We start from the raw sequence: 27238 nt of genomic DNA, 5'->3' as shown, positions 1-27238 counted from the left end.
AAATAACTGATTGATTGTCTGGTGTAGTAAGAGAAGTGAGAAAACTGTAAAAAGGTTTTATTATTATTATTATTAATTAATTAATTAATTCATTCATTCAAAATGCACATATATGATTGTGTACATAAATGTAAATAATAAACCAAATAATTTAATGCATGGTTAAATGCAAAAATGCAGAACGCTGTAAGTAATAAATGTATCAAATTAAATTTCCATTTCTTGTTAAATGCAAAAAGTCAATGTCATTTTTCATTAAGAAGTACATAATGCAGGTCCAGAGCATGGCTGTGATGGAGATGGTCACTGAGAGTCCAGTGTGTCTAGTGCTGACCCGGCCTACACTGCAGAGCCTGCCACAGCCTGTGGAGAGCAGAACTAATGGGTCAGACAGCCCTGAAAGTAGTGCTGCTATTGTGTAGCTATCAATACGCATGATATACAATTAGGAATACACTAATTCAACAGAGTTTATGTATGTATTATTGTTTTTGTATTTGTATTTTTTCTTTTTTTTTTGAATGTTGAAATTGTGAATCTTGATCGATTGACTAATTGACTGACTGATTGATTGTTTTTTTGTGAAAAAAAAAAACTTTTGTATACTTTTTCTGTTACTTTTCTGAATTTGAATTCTTAGAATACACATAATTGTATTTGTTTTATATATTGTTGTTGTTCAGTTATATGCATAATCATGGATTTAAAGAGTTGTAGATGAAGATTTACCCATTATTTGTTTCTTTGTGTTTTTCTCTGGTTTTAGCAAGATTATGTAACATTTTGGAGCAAATATGCAAAATAGTAAACCAGAGCTTGAAGCTAAAATAGCAAATATGTGAACGGCTACAGTAAATTTTCCAGGAGAACTGACATAAGCTGGGATAAATGTGAGCCAGACAGCACAGAATATGAGCAAACTGAATGTGATGAACTTGGCTTCATTGAAATTATCAGGGAGTTTCCGAGCGAGAAAAGCTAAAACAAAACACAAGATTGATAGCAGGCCAGTATAACCCAGAACAGCCCAGAAACCAAAAGCTGAACCTAAGTTACATTCTAGGATGATCTTTTCTCTGAAATAGCTCAAATTCATATATGGAAAAGGTGGTGATATTGTTAACCAAAGCACACATATAATCACCTGTATTAATGTTAAGGAAAGAACACTAAGTCTCTGTTGAAGAGGCCCAAACAATTTCATAACATTATTTCCTGGAAGTGTAGCCCTAAAAGCCATTAATACCACTATAGTTTTCCCCAGAACACAGGATATACAGAGGACAAAAGTGATGCCAAATGCTGTGTGACGCAACATACAGGACCACTCAGTGGGTCGACCAATGAAAGTAAGTGAACAGAGAAAACACAATGAGAGTGAGAAGAGCAATAGGAAGCTTAGCTCTGAGTTGTTGGCTCTGACAATAGGTGTTTCTTTATGAAGATAAAAGAGAAGAGATACAATTATCGTTAATAACACTCCAATGAAGGAGAAAATACAAAGCACCATCCCCATGATTTCTGTATAGGAAAGGAATTCAACGACTTTTAATACACATCTGTCTTTGCTTTCATTCGACCAGTACTCCAAATCACAAGGAAAGCAGTCACTAGAATCTGTGAAGGAATTTGGGGAAAAAAATATAAATATATATTGATTGGAAATTTGACTAATGGGCAGTATTACACTACACTTTATCACATTATCATGAGACAGCGATGAAGCATTTCCTATTTTACCTGTGCCATTACTGATTTCTCCTTCTGCACATGGAATACAGTCATAACAGCAGACAGGTCGTCCTTTTTGCACAGCCTTCCTAGTGCCGGGGGGGCAGCTCTCACTGCACACGGACACAGGCAACTATGAGAAAATATTTTTTCGTTTAAAACAGTAAATTATTATTTAAATTATTAAATTAGTTGCTTCACACAATGGAATATTTTTTTTCCATTTTTTTACCACTCTGCTTTCATAATATTTGCAGACATATTCATATAAATGATTTTTTTCCATTGTATGTCTTTTTCAAAATTAAACTGATATTTCATATGGTTTTAATAATGTGTTATATACAGTATCGGTGTACCTGTCCATTGTTCCCTGACCATAACATGTGTTCTTGATTGACTTGAAGATGCTGACGTTGTTCTGAAGGCAGTGAGCTGTCATAGAGGCCCACATGTTTAAACTGCAGAGTTCCATCCTTGGCAGGCTGCCAGTTCACCAGGTCATATCTCGCCACTGGATCACCAGTTGTGTCAAAGAAGATTTCTTCACCTGTTTTAACAGTGAATCTCACATCCTTTAAATGCTCCAACACCTAATATGAAATGTCAGGGACATGATTGGTATTAGTTTCAGTCTCTTTTTTTTTTCTAATATTTATTATGCCTTATTATTATTATTATTATTATTATTATTATTAAAAGGTATTTAAAATACCTTTTTTGGGGAGGGCCATTCTCTTTTACTGGTGTTGGAGGAAAATTTGAAGTCTTTTAATGTATTATGTAGTGTATGTGCAACGGCATACACTGCAGTGTACACTTTATTTGCTATTCGCAGCTCTGATACATCAGTATATTCATTTTTGAGCTCTGCCAATTTCTCTGAACCAGTACAGCCACCACTGCCACTCTTCCTGAAAGAGCACTGAAAAGCTGTTTCCCAGAATTCTTTTATCAGTTCATTGCGTGGCTCTTTATCAGGGTGCACATTTACTAGGAACTCTTGTAGGCCGACAAGTTTGGCATTTGCAACGGCAAAGCCCACTGCTCCAGAAAGGAAACTGTATTCCTTAGTTTCTGCAAGAGTTCGAGAAGTAATCCAGGATTCCGTACCAACCCACTGCAGCCCTGTGATATTATGTTGCGCAATTAATTTTACAAGGGGGACAAAATCTCCTAGTGCGATAAAAGCCAGCACCACCCTGGCGGTGCCCTTCTTTATCACTTCAAGAGTCTTCAGAAACTGCTCTTGTGGATCAGTTCGAAAAATGGCCTCTGAGTATTCAATACAAACCCCCTCTTCTTTTGCAGCCTCCTCAAATGCTGCAATGCCATTATTACCATAGTCACTGCGACTCCTAACCGTCCCAACCCACGTCCAGCCAAAGTACTTGACAAGCTGAGCCAGAGCTCTGCTTTGGTAATAATCACTGGGTATTGTTCTAAAGAAGGATGGATACCTCTTTCTGTCACTCAGGCATGCACATGTGGCAAAATGACTGATCTGGGAAAAGACGAAAACAACAAAACAGTGTATTAACCACATATTTAACCAACTTCGCACATAGTGTTTTTACATTTCGTCTTCCACAATGTCAATTTTGTATATTCTTCCAATTTTTAATTCTAAACGGACTGGTACCATTTAAAACATTTAAAAAAAAAATAATCTATATTTAGTATTATTTATCTATTTAAAGTTTATATTATTATATTGGTTCATCAGAGATCTTACAACAGGTAAGCTGAAAGGGCCAACAACAGATGCTAAGCCAATGGTGGGTGAGGATGTTGACTCTCCAATAATGGCAAGAACAGCTGGTGGTCTAAAGCAGGACTTATCATTCAAAGTCTTATCATACCCATTCATCAAAGCCATGCCTGATTGGATAGTCTGAGCTATAGAGCCACAGGAATCATATATCTTATAGCCCAAAGAAACACCAGGCAGCAGTTGTGTGCTGTTATTTATCTCCTCAATGGCAAAAATCAGTGTCTGAGCAAATTTAAATTCACGCAAATTCAAGCTGTGAAAATAAACCAGTTTGAATTACATTTTGCAAAGAATAATCACAGAGTCAGATTCAACTATACATACACACACACACACACAAATACACACACACACACACACGTATTTATATTATAATATCATAATACAGACCTGACACATGTTGTTGACTCTGGATTGGAATTGAAAGGATGAATCTTTAGCAGAGCATTTCTGTGGATGGTAAAAATTGCCCCAATGTTAATGTCTTTTTCTGTAGAAAGTAGAGGGAGGAGAGGCTGACCAAGCTGACGGCAAGCTTGTGCTAACCCTGTGAAACAGATACTATCTACCACAATCAGCAGTGGCAGCAGTGGCACAGTCCTCTTTGCCATGTCAATATGTATGCAAAGCAGGAGCCTCTGAGGCATTACAGGGAAAGTGGCACCTTTTATTATTTCTTTGAATGCTCTGGGGTTGTTATATTGAATCATTATGGAATAAATAGTAATGCAGCTAAATATTATGGTGTTTTGTTTTAGTTGTTGATGGATTTTTTGTACATATACGTACAACTGAAGTCAGCAATGTTGCTTTATCTCTCAGGGGGACTTATATGGAAGTAAATTAATGCCAAATGTTTTTGAATTAAAAAAGCTTGTTGAATTACAATAATTGAAAAAATATGCATTGCATTAACCATGCTTGCATTTTAATGCATTGAATTTGTAAGTCTTGCATTATTATGGGCTGAAATTCAACATGGTTGTATATTTAAGCCATGAATACTTCAATTCAAAACATTTCAAACAGATTTTCATAATCAAAAATTCAAGAATCCATATTCAGCTTTCAGATTTCACTTCCAAAATATTCGATCTGTTTAAAACCCCTTAACTGTCACCGTCCCGTATACGGTACGCCTAAATTTACTTCAATATATTACAATTAAATTATATTGTAATTTTTTATATCTATTTTTATTTGTAATGTTATAATGATAAACTATATAGATATTGGACCACTTTTTTGTTGTTAAAAATTATGTAGGAACAGTAATAGATTAATTTATGACAAGAGTGCACCTCAAAACATATACATCATTAAAGCTGCAAGCAGCGATGAACGGGCCCTCGCACCCGGACTCACCACCACCGGGTGGCTTTAGTAAAACAGCGAACGGCAAGAAATATGCGTTTAATGTGGGTAACTCATAAGAGGAATAGTGTCAAAAGTCATTTATATGCCAATCTTCCTGCTGCAACTATGATTATAGTGGAATGGAATGACCTTCAGATGTGTTCAGCGCCAGACTCTTTTCGAACATTGTGACGGTTTGGGAAGATCTCGGACACTTATGCCTGAGTTATCAACCACTTCTAATTGCCATGGCTGAAAACATCGAACTTTGTCATGCGCCAGGGACCACAGTGGAGCTTTAATGAAACCCTGATAGTTCACATTTTTAAACATCGCAAAAAGAGCTTGAGGTTTCGTTTTAACGGGCCAAAAAAAATTATAAACATTCATCATAAAATCTCTAGGTAGGTTTGTGGCGTTATTGGGCGGTTTTTTTTAGTATGTTGAAAACATGTCACTTTCTGTTGCCAGCAGGTGGCCGCTTTAGCGATATCTGACATATTGGGCATTGTAGATGTAGATATATCCAGGCCAGACTCTTATCAAACATGTGAAGTTTGCGGGCCAAAAACAAGAATCAGACCATTTTATGCCTGAGTTACAATAACCTTGTATTCCCCATTGCTAGAAAGCGAACCTTTGTGACGGCGCCATGGACAGGACACGCCTTTCACGAAACTCAATATCACCAATTTTTAACATCGCACAGGCCTGTAAACCGAGCACTGACTTTTGAATCTCTAGGGTGGTCGGGTTTAGTTGGTAGTTTGTACAGCAAGTAATAATGCACTCTTCATGTTGCCAGTGGGGGGTTTGGGCGCTATGAATATAAACTCGAATATGGGGCATATCAAAAGGGTCCGGAGTCTGTATCAAACATGTGAAGAGTTTGTTGCAGATTGGACATTTGTACTGTCTGGGGGATGAGTTTATAGTCACTTCATTTGTTCATGGCGAATCATCCGAATTTAGTCGCAAATGGCCGCGCACGCGATACTACCCTTCAACGAAGAAACTGAAGATCTTCGCAATTTAACATCGCAAAGGGCCTTTATGTAGATAGGCATAACCAAATTTGGTGTTTGATCTTACATAATTCTAGGAGGAGTTCGTTTAACATACAAGGCATGGCAATGACAAAATGATTGAAACAATTTGCTCATAATTAAAAATTCAAAATAACCGACTTTCTTCCTGTTGCGGTTTCGGATATTGCTCAAAGAGTCTTTTTTTGTAGAGTACTGAGTCTTTACTATGTTGTGTCCAAAGTATTCGTGCACTGTACGTGAAAAAACAGCTCGAGGGACTTGTTTGATATTTTTTACGTAGGTGGGCGCTTGTCGAGACATATTGCCACACCCGCTGTGTAGTGTCTGAAAACCATATCAGACGTAAATTTTCACCAGGTCTGACGCTGTGGTACAAGTTGTTTCAGGACTTTTCGAGCATGTTCAGGCCCCCAAAAATGTGTATTTGGAGAAGGAATTTGGAGAAGAAAAGAAGAAGAGAAGAAGAATAAGAAGAAGAAAGAAGAAGAAGAAAGAATAAGAAAGAAAGAAGAAGAAGGAAGAAATCAAAGCCGATACAAGGGGGTCCTCAAACCGTCGGTGTCGGGCCCTAATAAAACGAAAAAAGCAATTCCAATAGGGTTCCTAACACCATCGGTGCTCGGCCAGCGGGCCCTAATGAAGATAGAAGATGGTAGTGGGTCCTTAGGTGATCGGTGCTTGGTAACTGGTGTTCATGAGTTTTGTCACTTTGTAATCATTATTTGTTTTTTTTTCCTTTTTACATGTTTTAGTAATCCTCATAAATTATATATCATTTGAAAGCTTAAAATCTCCTAATTCATCCTGTGAAAACCATTTTGAAATCGGACACTGCCTTACCATGGAAATCATACTTTAAAATCTTTTAGCGGGATCCTCCCCTTAGTGGGAGGTGTCATATTCCAAATATATTACGGTCTTTTAGAATCAAAACTTTTCATAATCTTGACTAAATACATATAGTTGGAAAGGCCTGAGTCTCAATATTCCATAACTGGTGGTTATTTTGTAATAGACATAATATTGAGAGAGAAATTGATACATTTGTGACAGAAAAATGCATTAAAACAAATTCAATGGAGTTGAATGGCACCTAGTGGCTGTTTGTGGTATAACGCCTAAAAACAAAATTGCATAGGAGCCTACATTTTTTTATTTCAACTTCAAATTTGGAACACAATTTGTAAGTAGACATATGGGCTTTAATTTTATAGCAATTTTGTGATTAAAAACATATTTTATGAAATATTTATTGTACATAAAATATAATAAAAAATAGTACAGACATTTTCTTTACAGTAAATTTAAACTTCTATAACTTTTTTTTATGCTTTAATTTTTTTTTTAAATGATTTCTCTTCTGCAATAATCTGCAGATTGTCTTAAAAAGAGACCAACCTTTGGTCTGTATTCCAAAGCTGTTTTATGAATTATAACAATTTAAGTTTGAATGGTGTACGTCTATGTTCAAAAAGGGGGGGTGACAGTTAAGAGGTTAAAAATACAACCTATAATATTCAACAGGCAAGTTTCAGTCCATTTTATTTCACTTTACAAATTCGCTTCCACAAATTCAGTGGTTCAAATTCGACAGTAAATTCAACGTTTCACATCCGGGAACAGCAGGAAAATCAGTAGATTACCGAGCATAATCTCATCTGCTGTAAATCCTCTTCACCAGCAGGAGATGCAAGCACATCTTGACAGGCACCAAAGCAATAGAGACGAGAGGCCTTCATAAAACGTCATTTGCCGAAATGGACCAAGCGGTGAGATGATTAGTCCTATATTAAGTGTGTTTAAAATAATAATTTTTTAAAAGTGTGTTTAAGTGCAGTGTTTGTTCATTGTAGGATGAAATTTTACTTTAATTTATCTGGCCAGCAATACCGCGGTATTTAACATGCCATTTTATTTTTGTTTTTTTGTTTTTTTTGTTTTGAGTTTTGTAAATTCACGCTTGGAAAATGCTGTTGGACGCCTACCCCTTGACTTGGACTATGGAGTTTATCTGCTCTCAAGAATTGGTCTTTTTTAAAGTGCTGTGTCCAATTTTGTTACCATCCCACTGATATTTTCGAGGGCATCACAGAACTGCTCAGACTAGTTCGACTAAACCTATCAGACGGGGGGGGAGACATGCACTTCGACTATTCTGCAGGAGTCAGGGTCGATGGGACGACCACATCTTCTAATCTCAATGGATTACATCACCAATCTCCTGGACAACTTAACTTTTCTGTTCACGCACAATATGCCAGACGAAGGGCTGAATGTAACCTCTAAATTCGTGGCACGATATAGCACCTCTCAACGGACAAAGAAGTTAGATGATTGTGTGACAGATGTCAAACGCAACACTTCGATCAGTAGTGGATACAGATTGATGAGAGCAAGCTTTAAAGCACGTAGGAAACCCACGTGCCGTGAACATTGTCCAGGGGCTAGCAACTGGCACCGAGTTGATACAGTGGGAGTCCTGTCCCGAATGGCAAATTGGGTTGCGTGGAGGATGGAACCTATTCCAGTGTCAGGTCCTGGCAATAATTGCACTTGAACCAACATAAATGATTGGTAAGTTTGTCAGGCTTGGTTATCAACTATTCGCATGTTGCTCATTACCAGAGCTTGAGTGTTTTTAACACATTTGCATGATATTTTGTTTCGTCGGTGTGTCTAGTCGTCTGTTAGGGGGTGTGGATGGCTTTTCACGCAAGGTAGTCGCCAATCTTAATATCATTTTTTTCGACTCTATCTATATTCACAATCCATCCAGCAAATAAATTACATCTGTTTAATAGACGTAATCTGTACTTGGAGCTGCACTTAATAACCTCTGCTACAACCACCTTGGTGATTTTTCAAGAAGCCGTGGAGACATTTGGCTTCCTTCACTCTCAGGTAGGCTACATGTCAGTAAGAATTGGAAGATCTTGTCATAATATTCAGGGCCGGGTTTCCAAAAAAACGCATTGATCTTAGCGCCTTAAGAGTACTTTTCTATGAGTCATTTTTACGAGATCATTCGTTATTGTTTTACGTGCGCTTCCTAAAATGCATCTTAATACAGTGCGCATAGATGTGCTTTAAGTGCTAATTAGGAGTCGATATCCGGGTTTGTCAAGTGCTGAAATGCTTCAACTTATAGAATGGTTTGTAATTGTAGTAGCCTAATACACGCTTGTTTATTGAAACAAAATCCTACATGTTCGTTCTAGACCCAACCGGAACTAATAACTATAATTACAAAATTATTCATAACTTATAATTATTATATTATATTTATCTAAAACTATACTTTATATAATATATACAATATTCTAGTTACTACAGTATGGTTAATACTACGTAGGACGTTAGTTCGGCCAATACTGCGGTTTAAGTGTCCATCAGCAAGTCATGACAGACGCCCACAGCCATATTTCTACATATTTCCTACCAGTAGTTTCTCTTTTTCTTTTTCAGCATTAATTTAGATGTTTTTGTCTTTCTCTTTTGTTTCTGCCCTTTTTAATTTATTTATATGTTAATTTGTACAAAAAAAAAAAAGAGTAATAAAAGTGTGCAAGAAAGTACAATTCCAACCTTATAGTATCATCACACTTGCACTTGGAATAAAGTTAAAGGTGCAATCTGACGATTGGTCCTGCATGTGACGTCCACTCAATCTGTCTTCTTACGAAACATGTAGGGGTTTAGAGTACTCCATGAAGCACTTTGTCGATCTCGCATCATATTTCAGTGCTACTTACACAAGTTTTTTTACAGGATGCTTTTGGGAAAGCACCGACGTATAACTCAGATCGTACTGAATCGTTTTTTCCCGAACGTCTTAGCGCTTACACGAAGCTTTTGGGAAACCTCCACCCCAGTTCAGTTCAAGTTACAGTAAATGAAATGATCCACACTATTTAATCTGCCTTTGAATCACGCTTTTTACATTAAGGCACTACACCAGCAACGTTTGCGTGGGGTTATACTCTTGATCATTTTTTTAAAACGGATATACTCTTTCAGCACGTGTAACATGTAAGAACCATTTGTTAGCTTCTATCAACACAACAACGGAAATTTGCTGCAGTGTTTGTTTGATCCTTAACGGTATCACGATAGTCTAGTAGCCTACAACTTGCTGCGATACTGGGGTGTTCCTCACTTACGGGTCATACTCTGGGATCGCTCTGGTGTACTTGAAGGCACACGCACATCAGGAAGATGGCGCTCTGAATTGGTTGGTCTTTCCCAATCTCTGTCTCTAGATTGCTCTATTTTTTTAACCCTTAATCCACTCCGCTTCATTTATCACACGAAGGTTAATTTGTTCTTCAACTTCTCCTCACGACTTTATGATATCTATTTTGTGAAAAGTATATATTTAAACATTGTTGAAATACATAACAAATTCTGTATTTTTGCAAAGACTAGAAAGTTGTTATTTGTCTGATTATGGGATTGTTTGAATGTATCTGTCTTTGTGCAAATTATTGTATACATACATTTGCATAAAACATTACCAAGTCACCACCTATGACATAGACTGTAATCACACAAACTAAAAATTATAGTTTATCAGAAAAATTATTACTCTCACACAATTATGGAACATGCTTCGTTCACATGTTGCATATGTGACGGATTAGTTTCCGACATTTAAAGTGCCAGTTTAGCTGTGATTTTATTTGGCCGAAATTCTCTAAGAGAAATTGCTCTCTGTTTGCAGTTCACAAGTAGGGTGAGGCCGTGGTGTGGGTGGTGTGTGGGGTGAGTTTTTGTGTTAGTGATGTTATGAGATAAAAAGGGGCGCCGTGGGGCCTCGCTGACTTTGTTAAGGGAGGTATGCTCTAGGACCAGACCCGGGAAGAAGTAAAGTAATGGGGGGTTAAAGCACTAAGTGTAAGATGCCAGGTAAAAAATGTTTCTTTTATATTTGGGCCCATTGCTCTGTATAAAATTGCGACTCTGTGTGCAGTCACATCACATTGGTTGGGGGGGGTGGGTCTGTGTGTGTGGTGGGTGTGTGTGTGTATGTATTAGATGAGAAAGGTTGTTATCTACTTTTTATTATCATGCTCGAATAGACCAGACATTGGGTGTATAGGTAGAAAAGGTCGAGATTTAGAACTGGATTGTTTACGCTGTGATGTAAGTGATTTTGGGGGACATACACAAAAGGTATTTAAACAGTCATGTTTTTTGTTAGGGTTGCATATTTCGCCTATTCATTTCCATGTGGGGGTCACCTGCAATGTTGTGTGTTGATTTACACACCGGAAAGACAACCAAATTCAAGCCCGGTGTTTGGTATTTAGTATTTTTTGGGCCAGGGTATGATAGATTATTTCGGCAAAGTCACAGAGTTGCAGCCAAATGAGATGTACGGTAACACTTGTTAAAAAATGGCGGAACTAAGTCCAGTGGGGTCCATGAAGAGACCCCAAACCAGTGAGTAAGGGGTTCACGTTAGGGGTCTCTTATTGCAAGTTTGATTTATGGCTTTAATTGTGGCGAAGTGTCTTGTACAGTTGGGAACTCCGCGGAAAAATGTCAAACTGTCCCCAAGGACAAAGGAAGATCGTGCCGAAACCAAGCTGTTAGATAAGTTGCAGCCACCAATGGAAAGTGACGCCATGCTCAGAGATTATGATATCACCTGAAGGGAGCCATTTACTGATGACATTTGTCGATGATCTTGTACACGTCAGGTTAACTGCAATCCACTGGCCTCTGCAGGATGAAGACTGAGTGTGTCCTTTCCTCGCCTGGTGACCCACAAGTAAACCTACCCACGCAGTACACGAACGAAAACCGTGAAAAATCCAGGCGAACAATAAGTAATATCTCACTGGCTCTGCTGATTTGGATCAACACACACGGGAGGATGGTAGGGATGAAGCTGATCAAAAATAATCACAACGCCTTATGAGCCTTCGACCCAGGTCTTTAAAAGACGTTATGATTTCGTGTATGTGCAGCAGGAAAAAGACCCTTGCACGATCAAGCTGACTAATGCAGAGAAATGGCATTGACCTGAAGCAAAACGTCCTCGCCGCACGCGCACAAGGAACCGCCTACATACGGGATGAGGGGAGGGTATCCACGGGAGCTGGCGCTTGGGCAATGTTGTAAAGTGAGTCCCTTTGGAAAGCAGATTCGTGTATAGGTAAGACAGCGGAATATTATTAATATTTGCCAGGAGGTTTACTACCTAGGGAAAGATCAAGCCTCTCCAGATGTTATCGATACTCGTTTATATACGCTTCTAGGTTCAAAAATGCACACTGACAAGCCATAGGCACTATTCTTCTCAATTCACCAGCAGAGTGCAACCGTGACACAGTGTGGAAGGCTGCTAGAAACAACTCATACCATGTGATAAGAAACTACGGTTGAAGACTTCTGTGAGGAATAAAAAAAATTCATCTTTGAAATTGATCTAATTGCCTTAATTTAAAAAATCCAACCCTTTAAGGACACCAATGTTCTTTAGAATGAATAATGTATCGTGAATAAATAAAGTTCTTCCTTAAAAATACAGGGTGCATAAGTCTGACAACCCATGTTATAAATTCATTGAGACAGGCAGATTTTAAAGGCCAGTTATATTTTATGGATCCAGGATACTATGCATCCTGATAAAGTTCCCTTGGCTTTTGAATTAAAATAGCCCAACATCATCACATACCTTACTACCATACCTAGATATTGGCATGGTTTATTTCAATTAGCCTAATAGCTGGTTTGATTTGCATTGAGAGATGATCTTTTGGAAACTACCCCATGCCAATCTCTAGGTAGGTGATTTTTCCAAATTTTTTTAATTAAAGCAATAAGATCAATTTACAAAATATGATTTTTATTCCTATTTTAGTCAAATTTAGCATGGATGTATTCACTTATGCTTAGCACTGTAGTTAGCTAGCAGGCTAGGCAACAACGTCAGGTGCACTTCGTGACTTTAAGAGCTGGCAACATAAACACATTTAAAGAATTTTTAGAGAACTTACCCGAATGAAAATGCAGAGAACACACTCTCATCGACTCGAGATGCGGTCGAAAGTAATGGCCTTTCTTCTAATTGCTGCCACCCAAGAAATCCGACGCTCTTTGTCACATCGAGACATGCTCTCCCTCATGCTTTTTCCATGTAGGAAACGAAAAAACTGTAACAAATGGTTCCTACGGTTTCCATGACTAATTACAATGGGGAAAATGCACAGAAACATTGTGAATTGTTGGAATTTATATTAAGAGTTCCTGAAGTTTTAGCCATAGTTTTTTTGTGTTGAAAATGGGCATGCAATGTCATTTTCAATGTGTATAACGATCTTGAGGCAATTACTGTAGTTATCTGAGTGTTTATTTTTGCACCATTTGCGAACAACGATGGTCACTTAGAAAATTTAAAAATTGGGTAAAATGAAGTGTGTATAGTCATGAGGTTGGTTAAAGGTCATGGCATGAAATGTTACTGCATTTCCGTGAGCTGCTTAATGAATACAAATAAAAAATAAAGAAATAATAAACACTAAAAACCCAGCTCTAAAGCTGGTTGACATGATTTAGTTGGTCACTTCAGCCCGGTATTTGCTGTTCCAAAGTTGGTCAATGAGCCTGGGTTAGAGAGGTTTTGACCATTCCTTAGCTGGTCGAGAGGGGTTCGTTTCCCGTAGCAAACAACTACGTAACCGCTGATTAACCTACTCATAGTAAGTAGTACGATGGCATCGTTAAATAGACACGAACTAGCTATCATGACTGTTTCACCGAAACCTGGTACCTGGGTTGGGGGGCAGATCGCATCGTTCAAACTACTGTTGGTTTGAGGGCTGTCGTTCTTCTTCTTCTTCGATCTAATGGATGACTGCAGGGCTTTTTTTTCTCTTTTCCTTTTTCTCCGACTTGAATTCGCTATGGCTTTTAGAAATGACGTTACGTAGGAGTACAATTTAATAATCTCATCATTCATTTGTTCAGAAATACATTATATAGATCTACATATACCACACACAGGAGGTTAAAAAATGTGCCTTTTCTAACCCAAAGGTCTATAATTGTCAGCAATTTCAATAAATAAAGCCATTTCTTATTTAATATTTATAGCTCGCTTACATAAGCACAAGTTGAAAAAAAGGAGTTTAAAACTGTTATGTAGTGTTGTGGACATCTGTTGGCATTATTTTGCTCAGTTTTTCCTATTAAAGTCTCACTTGCATTCAGGGAGGCCATGTGTTAAATTAAAATAACGAACTACCCTAAATTTTCAAGCATTAAATTGCTAGTTATTTTAGTAGGAGGTGGAAAACTAATAAGTCTCCAGCCTATTGGCAAAAAAAAAGCGGAAGAAACACATTACAAATGGGCATGGCCAAAATAAAATCTGGCGCAGAAATCCACTTCAAAAACAATAAATGATGTCTGGCTATGGTACGAGACAAAGCCGGCAGAAGAGTCAGGAATAAGTGGAGTGTGACGTTGCAAGTGTGACTAAACGGAGTGGTCTTCGGCACGTAAGAGTGAATGCAACAAGACTGATGGGGGTAGCAATTCAGTACTCCTCCTGCTCCCTATCAGATGATTAGAAAAGTTTTGGCGCAATCTGGGGCCTGTTGAACTGGAAGGAATCTTGGAGGTATACAGGTGCTGTCATAAAATTCAATAGAATATCCTCAAAAGTTTATTTATTTCACTATTCGCAGGCAAAATGAAACTTGTATATTATATCATTCATTACACACAGACTGGATGATATTTTCAAAATGTTTATTTCTTTTCATTTTGATGTTTTATACGGACAACTAAGGAAAATCCCCAAATTCATTAATCTCAAAAATTTAAATATTGTGAAACAGTTTCAATATTGAAGACACCTGGTGGGCCACACTCTAATCAGTTAATTAACTCAAAGCACCTGGCAAAGCCTTAAATGTCTTCTTCATGTCTGAGTTCTGGCCGCTACAGCAATCATTGGGGGAGAGACTGCTGAATTGACAGTTGTCCAAATAGACGACCATTGAGCACCTTGGGGCAGCACGGAGGGGCAATGACGGTCAAAAGGTCATTGCATAAGAGGCTGGCTGTTCACAAGAGCTCTGTGTCTCAAGCACATTTTTTGTTCTGAAAAAAACAAGCTACAGATTTCATTTCCATCAGGACTTGGGCAACCTGGGCACACGAGTGGGGCCAAAAGCATTCGGCAGTATCCTGTTTAAGACTCATGGTATCCCGCTGTTCTTAATTGGCCAGCAAACACTCGGCCTGACCTTAACGTCTCGGGGCATAGAAAATCTATGGGGGAGTTGGTAAGAGGAAGTAGCGATGTCGCAAAATTAGCCGTCAACATGGCAGAAGAGGCTAAATGGCCGACTATCAGAGCAACCTGTAGCTCCTGCACTAACACCTGAGGCAGTGCCACAGACTGATCGACGTCGGGCAGCAGCGCTGCATTGCTGCAGTAATTGCTGCAAAAGGAGGCCCAGCTAAGTATTGAGTGCTGTACATGCTCATACTTTTCATGTTTCCTCTTTTAGTTAGGCAAAGCGCCACTTCAAATCCTTTCTTTTATTGGTCTTAAGTATATTCTAAGGGTGTTTCTGAAGATACTCAATTTGGGATTTTCGCGCTTTAGTTGGCATTTATCAAATCATCAAAATTAAAAAATAAAAACATTTGAAATGAGCATCCGTCTATGTGTAATGAATGAATATAAAATACAAGTTTCACATTTTTGAATGGAATTAGTGCCAATAAATCAACTTTTTGAGATATTCTAATTATATGACAGCACTAAGCTGTAATACTACTGTGCATCAATACCAGGTCTTTGCCTTCACAGTTCGTCCTCCAACACAGGCCCTTTCCCACCTCCCTGGCGCTCTTAACATCAGGCTTCTTCATCCTCTGGCCCTTAAAAACGATCAGTCACCCTCTCTAGGCCTGCTTCTACCATTAGGCTTCACATTTTCAGAGTCCCATAAGAAAACAACGCCTTAAGTGCTAGACTCCAAAACAGACGGAACACTCTGCAGACGCGATCGTCATGGACGCTCTCTCAGCATATCAGCTCGTTAGTCCGCATGAATCTCTAAAGCTCAACATTTATACCAAAGTGTAGAGGAAGCAAGCCGAAACTGATGCGGCCACACTAATCGATGGGCACAAACAGGGTAGCGATGACCCAAAGAAGCAGAACAATCTAGATTGTCAGCGAGTTTCTCAGTATGCTGCCGTAGCATCCTCTACCCTAAAAAAATCCCAGATTCCGACTAATGACGTAAGGCTTGTGAATACTGGTATTCTACCACCCCCTACATCTTGAGAACAGATTTGAAGGCATTAATGAATGCGGGTGAGAATCGTCCCAAATGTATTAAACATGGATCGGTATCAGCCTAGCAGTCTAACGAACGCGCTAGCTACTCAGGCAGCTCAAGGTCAAGTAGCACAGGCGGCAATTCAGCTCAGAGGCATCAGCTGAGGCATACTCTCGATAGTGGGATGCCTCTATTATCAGAAACCATCAGTAGCAGACTACAACCCAACATTGCTGCCTTCCTCAAGCAATGGTTTCCTGATGTGAAGCAGGAACTTGCAGGAAGCACATTCTGATGAATGCACAAGACTGCAAATCTACTCCTCATCGAAGTTGAGAAGAATGCTATTTGGGTAAGGTGCATTGTCAGGAACCTCCTTAAGTAAGGGATCTTCGTGAACTCTTTGAAAACACTTCAGAAGACGGCAAAGTTCAGTCGTTCATCCAGTGGCCCGCACTTCCCAGCAAGGGAAGGCAAATACTGTTTTCCACGGGTGCTTGGGCTGTAACGATCATGGCTATGCATAATCTTGCAATATAACAAGGAGTGAATTTCATCAATTTCATCGACACTTCAATCTGTTTCTGGGGCTCAAAATAGACAACTGTTCAACTGGATGAGCCTCCTATCCTACTAACAAACGTAGGAGCTAATGTGCTTAAGAACAATATCTACTTCTCCTTACGCTCTCCTTCAACAGACGATAATGGTCAATTGCATTCCGCACACACTACACCTAGGTTCCAAATGCATCAGGTGTGTTGACATATCCCTACAAGGACACTGATAACACCATGCAGCCGACAACAAGCAGCTGCTGATGGACACTATCGCGCAGCTGAGCCCTGCCCAGCAGAGCTCCTGCTACAGACAGACTGTGATGTAGCAAGAACAGTTACAAGGACTTCATGCACCCAAGGACGACTTTCTGGAAAACACCAGGGAATGCAAACAACATTCACAGTCAACGTAAACCATCACCTAGAGACAGCAGCCCGCTGCTCACCCGACACATTTCCATCCGTCTCAGCATCTCGCACTTCTGTGGCTTCCTTACAGAAAATTGATGAATTGTTGTATGCTGGGCAACTGAAGCTCTCGGTCACTTACTTCGCTAGCAAGCCCTGGCAAATACACCCACAAAAAAACGTGGGGGCCCCCCAACCCCAAACACGAAAGTCTTTGTGGGCCCTGCTTCGCTCTTAAGCTCTCCAAGAAAAAGAAACCCGCTGCCACAACGCCTAGGGCGCCAAACCTCTCCATCTGCTGTCGGTGAATCCAGAACAACTGATAGGGGCAGGGCTCTCATTGATATGTGTTCGGGGGTCCTGCATAATAGCAGCAACATTCACAAATGTTTACAGAACAAGCGGGGGAACCAGTGTGGCCCTTGTCAGCTTCTCATTTCAGTTTATTCACGTGATAGAAATCTAAGGCCATTTCAGCTCACTCTGGGCAATACGCATTCTGAATCGGACGGGCCTATAATCGCATCATAACTAAGATTTATGTAAAGCACAACAAGTACTACTCCTTGGCACAAAGTACTGCCATCTAAGTTAGCATTTTTAAATCCTTCTGCTCACGTTAAAAATAAATCTATTTCTCAAATCAATGACTTTAACCACTAAACAATCTGATTTTATGTTCTAAATTAAACAGGCTAGAAGAGCAGCTGCGTGCAACAGTCCATCATGAAGCAGCCCCTCCTAACTTGGAGTGTGGGCTGCTGCTATTTAAAGATGTCTATCAATGCAAAGCAAATGTCAAGTTTGGCCAGTACTTGTCTTTTGAATTCTAGGATTTGTGGGGCTAAAGTGCTCCACGCATTCTGTTTATCATTATTTATCAGGCCTCCAAAATACCTCTCCAGGGCGCTTAGTTGAGAGGTCCAGAAACAATGCTATCATGATTTCCTCACGAGTTGACTGTTGTTGCTATTGGCAGGGGAGGGTTTTAATATTCACATAGATAAGGCAGGAAAACAAAACTGACAAAGAAATGTAATGGTTCTAAAAAAACACTTTTGCGCTGTATTCACAGCATGTGCCTGGGAGCCTCACACACAGGAGGTGGAACAGTACACTCTAGATTTAATCATCAGCAGGGTCTAAACAGTTCATCCATTGTTAGTAAAGGGACGTAGCAGCTATCTGATGGCACAACTTCTGTATTTTCTTGATATATTGACTCTCTGCTACCAAACTGACATCTTAGATCTGTCTCTTGTCAGAAGGAGATGCATTAACGGAACGACTAGGTGCGGTTATGAGGCTGATCTCTTTAACAGCAGGCATTTCTGCAGACTCTGTTGATATTCTGCCTTGATTCTCTTTCACATCAAAGTTAAGGAATGTATTGTATGATATTGCGCGCAATAATAGTCATTAAGAAACAAACAGACAGAAATCAGTTTGGAGAAGATCAACAGCCAGTTTCAGACTATAAAAGACAATGCAACAAGCCGAGTCCGGGGGGAGGGGTAGCGTTACCATGTGGGCGGAAGTACGAATACTTAATTCAGCTATAGTCACTAGCATGCTTCATGCTAGCCTCATGGCTTTTTAAGTGAAACTATGCGCACGCTAGACAGACATTTCTTCTGCAACTCTTATAAACAGTTATACTTAAACACACTCGTACTCTTTTTGTTGCCAGCTGGATTGAGAGACTGCACAAACGCCCCAAGTCAGATTCCTGCAGTGAAGATGCTTGAAGCTAAAATTTGGGAATAAGAAAATAGTGCTAGCACTAAATCGTCATAGCACTGCTATCTTGACAGCACTTCTCACATCTTTTGTCAAAGTGTTCTTAATTCGTGTTTAGTAAGCTTAGATCTCTTAGAAGTGGTGAACGGCCTGGCACTTTCTTTCTGGGACATTTCGCAGAACTCCGGCGGAAACACTTCTGCTAGGTTCTGCTTGTAAGCCCTAATTCGTCGAGGGAACCGAGACACTTGGCATTGAAACGCTTTGGGAACACCGCATAGCGTGATTCGGAACTCGAATATCATGTTTAATCTGTCTAATGGAGAGGTGTGACGGCGAGCGGGGCGGGGTGACATAAGCGACCCAGGAAGGCTATAAAGGGCACATCCGCGCAGTCTGGCAGCAGCTTCGAGTACAGGCAGCAAGCCCTTCACGTTGGCCCAGTGGTGATGGGCTCGCAGAGACGCATGCGTCTCTGTTCCCTGATGGTAACTAGGGTTACATACGTAATCTAGAAGACGTTCTGCTTACAAACTCAAGCTGCGTCGATACACTTTGGGAATGATACGTCAACGCTGGCCAGACTACCAAACCTCTGCCTAGTGTTTATCCGAAGAGCACAGCTAGGACGAGAGGAGCAGAAGTGCCTGGAGTAAGCTGTATGGTCTAAGCATAAAATCTTGCAAATGTAGAGGGCGTGGACCACCCTCGCAGGAAAAAAAAAAACTCTGCGTATGTCCGCATCGATAGCGATCCTGCTAAGAGGCCTTGGAGGCCGCCATACCCATGTGGAGGAGCCTCTGCTCACCCAACCGCGGGGAGACCGAGGACTCGATAGGATACGTTATAGCCATCGGACTATCGCCAATCACTAGAGTCTGCTTAGATGCAGAGAACGGGCCGCCTTTTGGGGGGGGACCTTAGCAGCGACCAGCAGTTGGTCCATCTTTCTGCGCATAGGCCAGCTCTGTGGACGTATGTGGCCAGCGTGCGCGAGCTGGATACATACATTAGTCTGCTTCTGGTCTGACTCTCGCGGAAGGAGTAGGGCAGAAGGCCTGCTGTACTATCGGTTGTGGTGTGACGAGGGAACTTTAGTACGTATCAACTCTCGCTGCGAGGGTATAGGAAATTGCTTTGGCCATGCCGGGTCTTCAAGTGGAAATGAGTCGGGGTCGCACTGAGCCGGGGCCTGAATATCCTCCAGATTCTTCCACTCCTAGAGGTAATAGCGGGCAACAATGTCAGGAATTCTAACTCTGATATATTTTGATCGCCTGGCGAATGGAGCTTTACAGAGCCTCCAACCCACAACGCGTGCAAGTCCAGTGGGGGGACACGGGACGCATGTACTGGAGGCCTCAGCGCTGGCATCGCACGCGCGGAGGCAATGTATCAGTAAGGGGTGTCTTCCCACTGATTGTCCAACGAGAGGGACATGGTAGGCCGCGAATGACGCGTCTCCCAGCTGTAAACCTTTAGGTGGAGTGGGTCTACCCTGCTAGAAACTCTGGAGCTTGTAGATAAACTCCAGAAGCTGTAGCTGGTTCAACTGGGGGGGCTAGTTAGCGCGTGTAGCGAAGGCTGGCATGCTCTGCACAGCATGAGTGTGTCAGGAGTTATCTCAACTCAGGCGTACCAGTTCGCTCATTGAGGGAGGCTTTCTGGATTGGAGGAGGGTCTCAACATACCTCGGTTGAGAGACGGGCAGATGCTATGAGCTGTGATCCCGCGCTCAGTGGCCATCACACCAGTTTCCACAACTCGTGCGGGGCGAGGGTGAATTAATCGTGGGCTCCTGGCGCCTGTGAGAGTTAGGTCTGTCCTGATCGATATCTCCTGGGAGAGGCCGTCAAGGAGGCGAGACCAGATCTGAGAACATACTCCTGCGGCCCGGGCTCAATATGGGGCTACTGAATAACAGCACGCGAACGCCGCTATCCCGGCGTACTCTCCGCCAGAGAACTCCGCGGAGCAGAGGCGATAGTGTGTAAAAGGTGTACAGACGAACTTCGCCATGTCTTATGGAGCATAGCATCGTCTCACAGAGGAGCTGATGAACTAGAGAAACCAGAGGGGACATTGCGATGTCCTTGAAGTCGGGCAAGAGGTCCAAAAACTCTCCTCTCGGCATATTCTGCTTTCACCACCTCAGGGTGAATGTCCAATCAATTCCCGGGGTCCGACGCCCCTGTCTCGATCAGTATATCTGCTCCAACATTCAACCTCCAGGAAATCTACTGGCTTCTGAGCTAGAGGAGTTTATCCTGGGACCGCACAGAAGGAGTCTGGTGTGGCGCTTGTACTAAGGGGCACTAAACGCAGACGCTTCCGCTGTGTCCATCACAATCGACAAGTATTACCCAGGGGACGGTCTGGATTGTGATCCAATTCATATTGAAATTGATATATAGTCTGACTTCTCATAGTCATGTGTAACCTGAATTTAATTCCTCAGAATTAAATGTCAGGCTAAACAACCAGCGACAAGTACTAGCATGTCTGGCATGGTTAAGATTCATATCAAGAATGCAAAAATTATATATCGTAACTTCTCGCCTCAGTCAGATAAATGCTCGCCATTTAATTCTCAATATTAAATGGAGCGCACAAGCAGATGCGAGTAAAGAACACGGTCTAAGCTTGTGATACAATTCATAATCTAGACTTCTCTAGTCTAGATAAAGGGCTGAATTTAATTCCTCAGACTTAATGCAGCTACCAATCAGACTAGTACACACGTTCTGGTTTGGTAAGGTTCATCATTAAAACTGAAATGATGCCAGTCACACAAACAATATTAATCTCCCTCGGAGGTAATAGCTGCGGCTGCGAGTTTCACGTTCATTAGGGGGAAGACCGCAGCGTCAGCAAATCTGAAATGGTGATCTGGGATTCGGCCTTCAATGTGTCCCTCGTCTTAGCATTGCTCTTTGACTTTTGGGCTTACGCTTTGAGGAGCTAATAGTGACAAACAACAATAAATAAGACTGACAAGACAGAATGACTATGGCAACACAGAGCGGCCTTGCTGAAAGACCGAAGGCTGATGCCAGCTGCCGGCGCATGTGCCTTATAGGCTTCATACCCGCTTACTTCACCCCCCCTGCCGTCACACTCTTCGGGGTCCACCGTCGCCACCTGAACTCCTGGTCCTAGCGCATTTCGTGGTCCCCATTAACTTTCGGGTCCCCATTGCCGGGCCCTGATCTGACCAGAGATCACCTGGGCTACCAGGGGTAGCATCGCTGTCGGTCCGCAGTTCCGCCTACCAAACGGTCCTGGCGGCCGCCATCCCTCCCCCTGTCTGCCATCCACCGTCCACCTCCTCCCTGGTCTCTTGTTTTGTGTTTAGTTTGTTCTGAGGAGCATCTGAAGCTGTGGCTCTCTTAAGGGGGGTAGTGATCACGGTGTCTTGTTCTGTGTCTGCCCTGGGTGGCCACTAGAGGTCTCACTTCCTCCTTATTGTCACCTCCTTCAGAACTACATTTCGGCCACCTAGCCTTATCTGTTGCATCCCACTGTTATTTGTATTCAGCTGTCACCACTTAACATTTTTGGGCACCTGTTAGAAATACCCTGTTGTTCTGCTCATTGTTACGGGAGTCGCTTGTGCATGTCATCCCTGTTTTCCATGGTTCCCTAGGTGATGTTCGTCGTTGTCGTGTTTTGGACTGTTTATGTTTGGTATTTTGACGTTCCTCGTGCCTGAGACTGTTATGATTTTGGAATTAAACCCCATTTATCAAACATGCATTTGGATCAACCTGGCTGTTTGGCAATCTTTCGGGACACAACTTGATCAAGTTAATAAATTATCAAATTAAGATATTTATTTTGTATGCAAATCTATGGAACATTGGAAAATTTGGAACCTGTGAGTGAGCATAATAGTTGCCCTTGAACACCTCGCACTTTTTTGGAAATGGGCTCAGTTCTCTAGCAACTCCCCCTCAGAGTTAAAAAGGTGAGTTTTACTGTTTTTTTTTGTTTTGTTTTTTGTTTTTTAAATCCATTGCACTAAACTCCGGGTCTGGTGATGTGCACTATTAGTCATAGCTTAGCATAGATCATCTGAATGCTGATTAGACCACAGTCAATCGCGTTTCAAAAATGCCGAAAGTAGTTTCGCATAATTTTTTCCTATTTAAAAAAAACTGAAACATCTTCTAGTAGTTATCATTTGTGTATTGAATACCCCATGGTGGATTAATTAAAAGATTTCTTGATGTTCTAAAAATGGCCGTTATGGCTAGAAGCTATACTCCTCATTCCAGTGAATCAAGTAAGGCTGTGCTGCCTCTACTCAGTGGCGGCAGGGCAGGCGGCAGTGATATCACGCAGCGCCTGAAAACAGCCAGACCCTCTTGTGCGTGTGGGCTAAGGGGAGCGTTGTCTTGCAAGCTGGGGACTTATTCGCACAATAGGCGCTGCGGGATATCAGTGTACGCCTGGTGCGGTACCATAGCTTACAGCAGCAGGTTCCTTGATTATTACACCGGAATGAGAGTATAGTTCCTAGCCATATCGGCCTAGAAAATAGCAACATTTTCATTTTCCGCACGGTCTAAAGTAGCACAATATAACTACAGAACAGAGTGAAGTTTTAATGGGAAAATATCTGAACTCTTCTGGTCATTTTTGAATGTGATGTCTATCTGGTCATAATCGATTCCAATGATCTATGGCTTAAGTCCTTGAAGGCTGTAAAGGGCTATCCCCAGTCGGCGTGTATTGTGTCTGAATGGATTCAGAAATGGTAAAACGCAATTTATTAGCTCTGGGGGGTAGTAGTGGAGAATTACCTATTTCCGAAAAAAAAAACAAAATTGGCAGATGTTCCTTTAAAGGTAGGGGGTGGGCCTAAGCTTTTGGTTCGAATATCAGCGTATGGGCATATAACTTTTTTCTGTGGCATTAAGCTTCTTTCTGAGGTGCTTGCTCAAAGAAAAGCTTAGCGCTCTCAAGGTCTTACCTTTGTTATGAGGAAACAGTCTGGACAACTTCCTGAAGTCATTGCCTGGTAAAGTGTGTTATCATCTGTTTATCCCACATACACGTTCATACCCTGAGAGTATGACTCAGATGGCTGCAGTAAGAGTAAAACGTTTCGTCTGTGTGTCCGTAAAGCATAATCTGCTAACTGTTCTTTAAGCCAAATGGCACGGGAAAGAGTAGTAATGGAGGAGACAGAAGTGTCTGACAAAAATGTATTTATTTAATAATCTAAATTGAATCATTCTCAGTGATAATCTGACAGCACAATTTAAAAAAAAGTGTTATATCCAGAGTGGCAAAGCACAATGGAAAAGGACGCTAGATCAATATATACAAAACATCTTTTGGTCGGCAGCAGAATTCAGCTCATTTAAAACCGTTTTCAGTGTGTCTTATTGTTTTTTTTGTTTTTTTTTTGCTGCGTAGGACACTGAAATACCCAGAAAATGCTACTTACAACATAAAGTGATGAAGATGGGGATCTTAACTGTCATTGAATGATGACGTTGCGCACCATTCGGCATTCAAACCCAAATGTATAGGTGCCTGTCTGTAGTCTAGAGGAGGCATTTTGTGCTGATAATGTTCAAAACGCTCCCTACAGGCTTTGGCTCTACTCTATATTGCTTGATTATGCGCTAAACATTAGCTATCGTTCTAAAGCACTAAACATACCTTTGAAATCAATCAGACAGTGTTTAATATCGGCCTTGACAGCCTCAGTGTTGCTTCTGCAAGAGTCCATCTCAAAAACAAATTGTGAAAGTTTAAGTAGCTGCAGTTATGATAGTCTAATCATAAAGTGCAAGTAACTGATTTGTTCCTGTTTTCAGTAGCTGATTAAATAAGTTTTGAGGTTAGAATGTACGGTTTTATGACTAAAGTTGTATTTTAGCAGTGTAATACTTGATACCTTCTAGCACATGTTGAAACTCAGTGAGTCTTGTGTTATTAGGTTGATGCCAGAGCATCTTGAAGATTGCTTTATTCTGGCATCGTCTTTGAGAACTTTTGTTTAGCACTTCAAGAGCATTTGTGTTGTTTAAAACTCCATCACAGCAGCTTAAAGCATTTCGAAGAATGTCCTCTCTTTTGGCCTTTTATTTATTTATATTTTAATTTTGATTTTGGATGGGGACTGAGTAGTACTATATCCAAGCCCGCCCTGTCCAAGTTTTGCATTTCATGCTGACAGACAATTGTCTCTTGGGTCGGAATTGTCAATAAATATTTTTCAGTACAAAGACAGTCTTTTTTGTGTTGAGCAGTATGGATTTCAATCCTGTGTTTGATTTTTTAAAGTGAAGGCGCATACAGGAATCTGTGGAAGAGGAGTTTGAAAATGCAAGATTTATTAAAGCTGTAAATTAAAAGAAGAAATTAAGTTTGACACAACTTAAGAAACGTTAAGGTATTTGGCTTCAAAGCTTTTTTAGAGTTACTGAATCTTCCGGTCTGTTATGTTCTATCCCTAACTTTGTTTCTTAATTCACTTAACCTCCGCTTTTTAACTTTAAACACACTCAGGATGACTAGTTAGATATGAGCTTACTGGGAAGGTATATCTAACTTTAATTACTATCAGTTTCAATCAACTTCTAGCAAATGGATTTGGGTAAAACTTTGCCTAAGTTGATAAACGTCGATAAGTTGCTAAGTCCTATCAACGTAAGTTGAGTAAACTCAAAATGGCTTTGGGGCAGCAACATTAAGCCTTAATTTTTAAGTTAACTCGATTTTTTATTTTTACAGTGAAGAGTAAATTGAAGATATAAGATGAGCCCGGCTCAGCACTTTATATTAGGTTTCTTAAACTACTTGCCATCAAAAAAATATTTCATACAATGTAAGCTAGTTGTCAGCGGTACGGCAAAATTTCAGTATTCAAGGTAGCCGATACCAGTGAAAATCCATGGTATCTCGAGTAGTCAATTTCAGTACCAAAGGGCAAAACAGAATATGCTAATTAAAAATAAAAAACGCACACACTTTTATAACCTAAAAATAAACCAAATGCTCATTGCTTTATACTTATTTACAATTGTGTTTTAAAAAGTTTTTCTATAAGTAACTAAGTGTTTAAGCATTATTTGTTTAAGAAAGAGGATTTGCTTATTAAATTAAACTGGAAGAAATATTGTGATTTTATTATATTTAAAATAATGGTTTTAATATATTTGTTGCAACAGTAGTACAGTATCACACTAACATTCTAATAATACTATTATTTTTTTCATTTTGTTATGTTTGGTATTTCTAGCACAATATGCTCTTTATGTAAAATTGAACTTTTATTTTAACAGGGTTGCAGTGTTTTCACCGGCCGACAACACTCTATTTGTGGCGGCACTCCCGCTCTGCCCGCGATATACAGTATAATGCAAATTCATTTTCTTTCTGCCATCAGAGCAGCTTTAAGAGTCGGGAGGTATACAGGATTCGCCGGTGACGGTCTGCAAGCAGCAGCGGTGCTGACTTCACAACACGCGCCGTTATCAAGCATTACATTTTGCAAAATGAAATGAGACATTGAAATCGAAATTTTGCTAAATATCAGTCGTTTCTGCTTCTGAAATACAGTGATATAAAAACATTGTTATTTGTTTTGAAACGTGCAGATGCTCATGTTTATTCATGAATCAAAGCCTTTGGAAAATCTATTTTGTGGTCGGTCGGGGAGTTTTGATATTGTGGAGCGCCCACCACAACTAAATCAATTTGTGGGCAACCACTGGGTGGCCGTGAATACCCTCTTAAAAAATTGACACTGTTTTACTCAATATGAAATGGTAAAATGCTTTGTGAAGTGACCTCCGAACAGTTCTGGATGATGTTGTTTATATTATTTATTTCCTTCATTGACACGGCAGATGCTGACATTACTGCAAGCGGATGGAGTTTGCGGTTTAGTAAAAACAATACGCCCACACGTCTCGCCATTCATTATTCCTTCACACAGTAATGCACAGTAACATGGCAGGATATCTATATATTTCATACCACTTTTGGGCGGGGCTTAACAATATTACATATACTGATCGGCATATGGAGGATTGATTGTGATTAATTTATGCTACAACTTTGACCAAATTCCTAGACGAGTCCTATCTTTAAAATGTTAAGTTTTCATTTTCATGACTGAATTTGAGATTCTGTCTCGCAGTTTTCTGCTGGCTTCGGCTGAATCATATGCGTCAAGTAACCAGGTTATCTTAAAGTAACAACATGTGACGCAGTGACATTTTGCAATGTTTTTAGTATTCCCGCCGACTTGGTACCCAAAGTGTTGCGCCCAGAGCTCGGGTACTTTTG

At 40.5% G+C, this 27238-nt stretch overlaps 1 protein-coding gene across 1 annotated transcript; it reads right to left on the bottom strand.

Moving 5' to 3' along the window:
- Nucleotides 1-703: 703 nt before the first annotated feature.
- On the bottom strand, nt 704-4116 carry LOC109070022 (extracellular calcium-sensing receptor-like). Its single transcript, XM_042775856.1, has 6 exons — nt 3896-4116; nt 3467-3758; nt 2447-3235; nt 2091-2324; nt 1741-1864; nt 704-1617 (listed from the first exon to the last, which is right to left on the bottom strand). Exons 1-6 carry the CDS (start codon nt 4114-4116, stop codon nt 704-706), a joined length of 2574 nt encoding a protein of 857 aa, XP_042631790.1.
- Between the last annotated feature and the right edge of the window lie 23122 nt (nt 4117-27238).

Source organism: Cyprinus carpio, chromosome A18, assembly GCF_018340385.1.
Source record: "Cyprinus carpio isolate SPL01 chromosome A18, ASM1834038v1, whole genome shotgun sequence".
NCBI classification, from domain to species: domain Eukaryota; kingdom Metazoa; phylum Chordata; class Actinopteri; order Cypriniformes; family Cyprinidae; genus Cyprinus; species Cyprinus carpio.
The sequence above is the reverse complement of the archived record's forward strand: the minus strand, read 5'-3'. Positions and strand labels throughout refer to the sequence as shown.

What these genes read in the sequence shown, in the direction of transcription:
- LOC109070022 (XM_042775856.1), bottom strand. Translation starts at nt 4,116, where the DNA reads ATGGCAAAGAGGACTGTGCCACTGCTGCCACTGCTGATTGTGGTAGAT. An exon ending in GCCCTTTCAGCTTACCTGTT is followed by an intron (nt 3,236 to 3,466) that starts GTAAGATCTCTG and finishes GTCTTTTCCCAG; the next exon opens with ATCAGTCATTTTGCCACATG. An exon ending in GGTCAGGGAACAATGGACAG is followed by an intron (nt 1,865 to 2,090) that starts GTACACCGATAC and finishes ATTTTCTCATAG; the next exon opens with TTGCCTGTGTCCGTGTGCAG.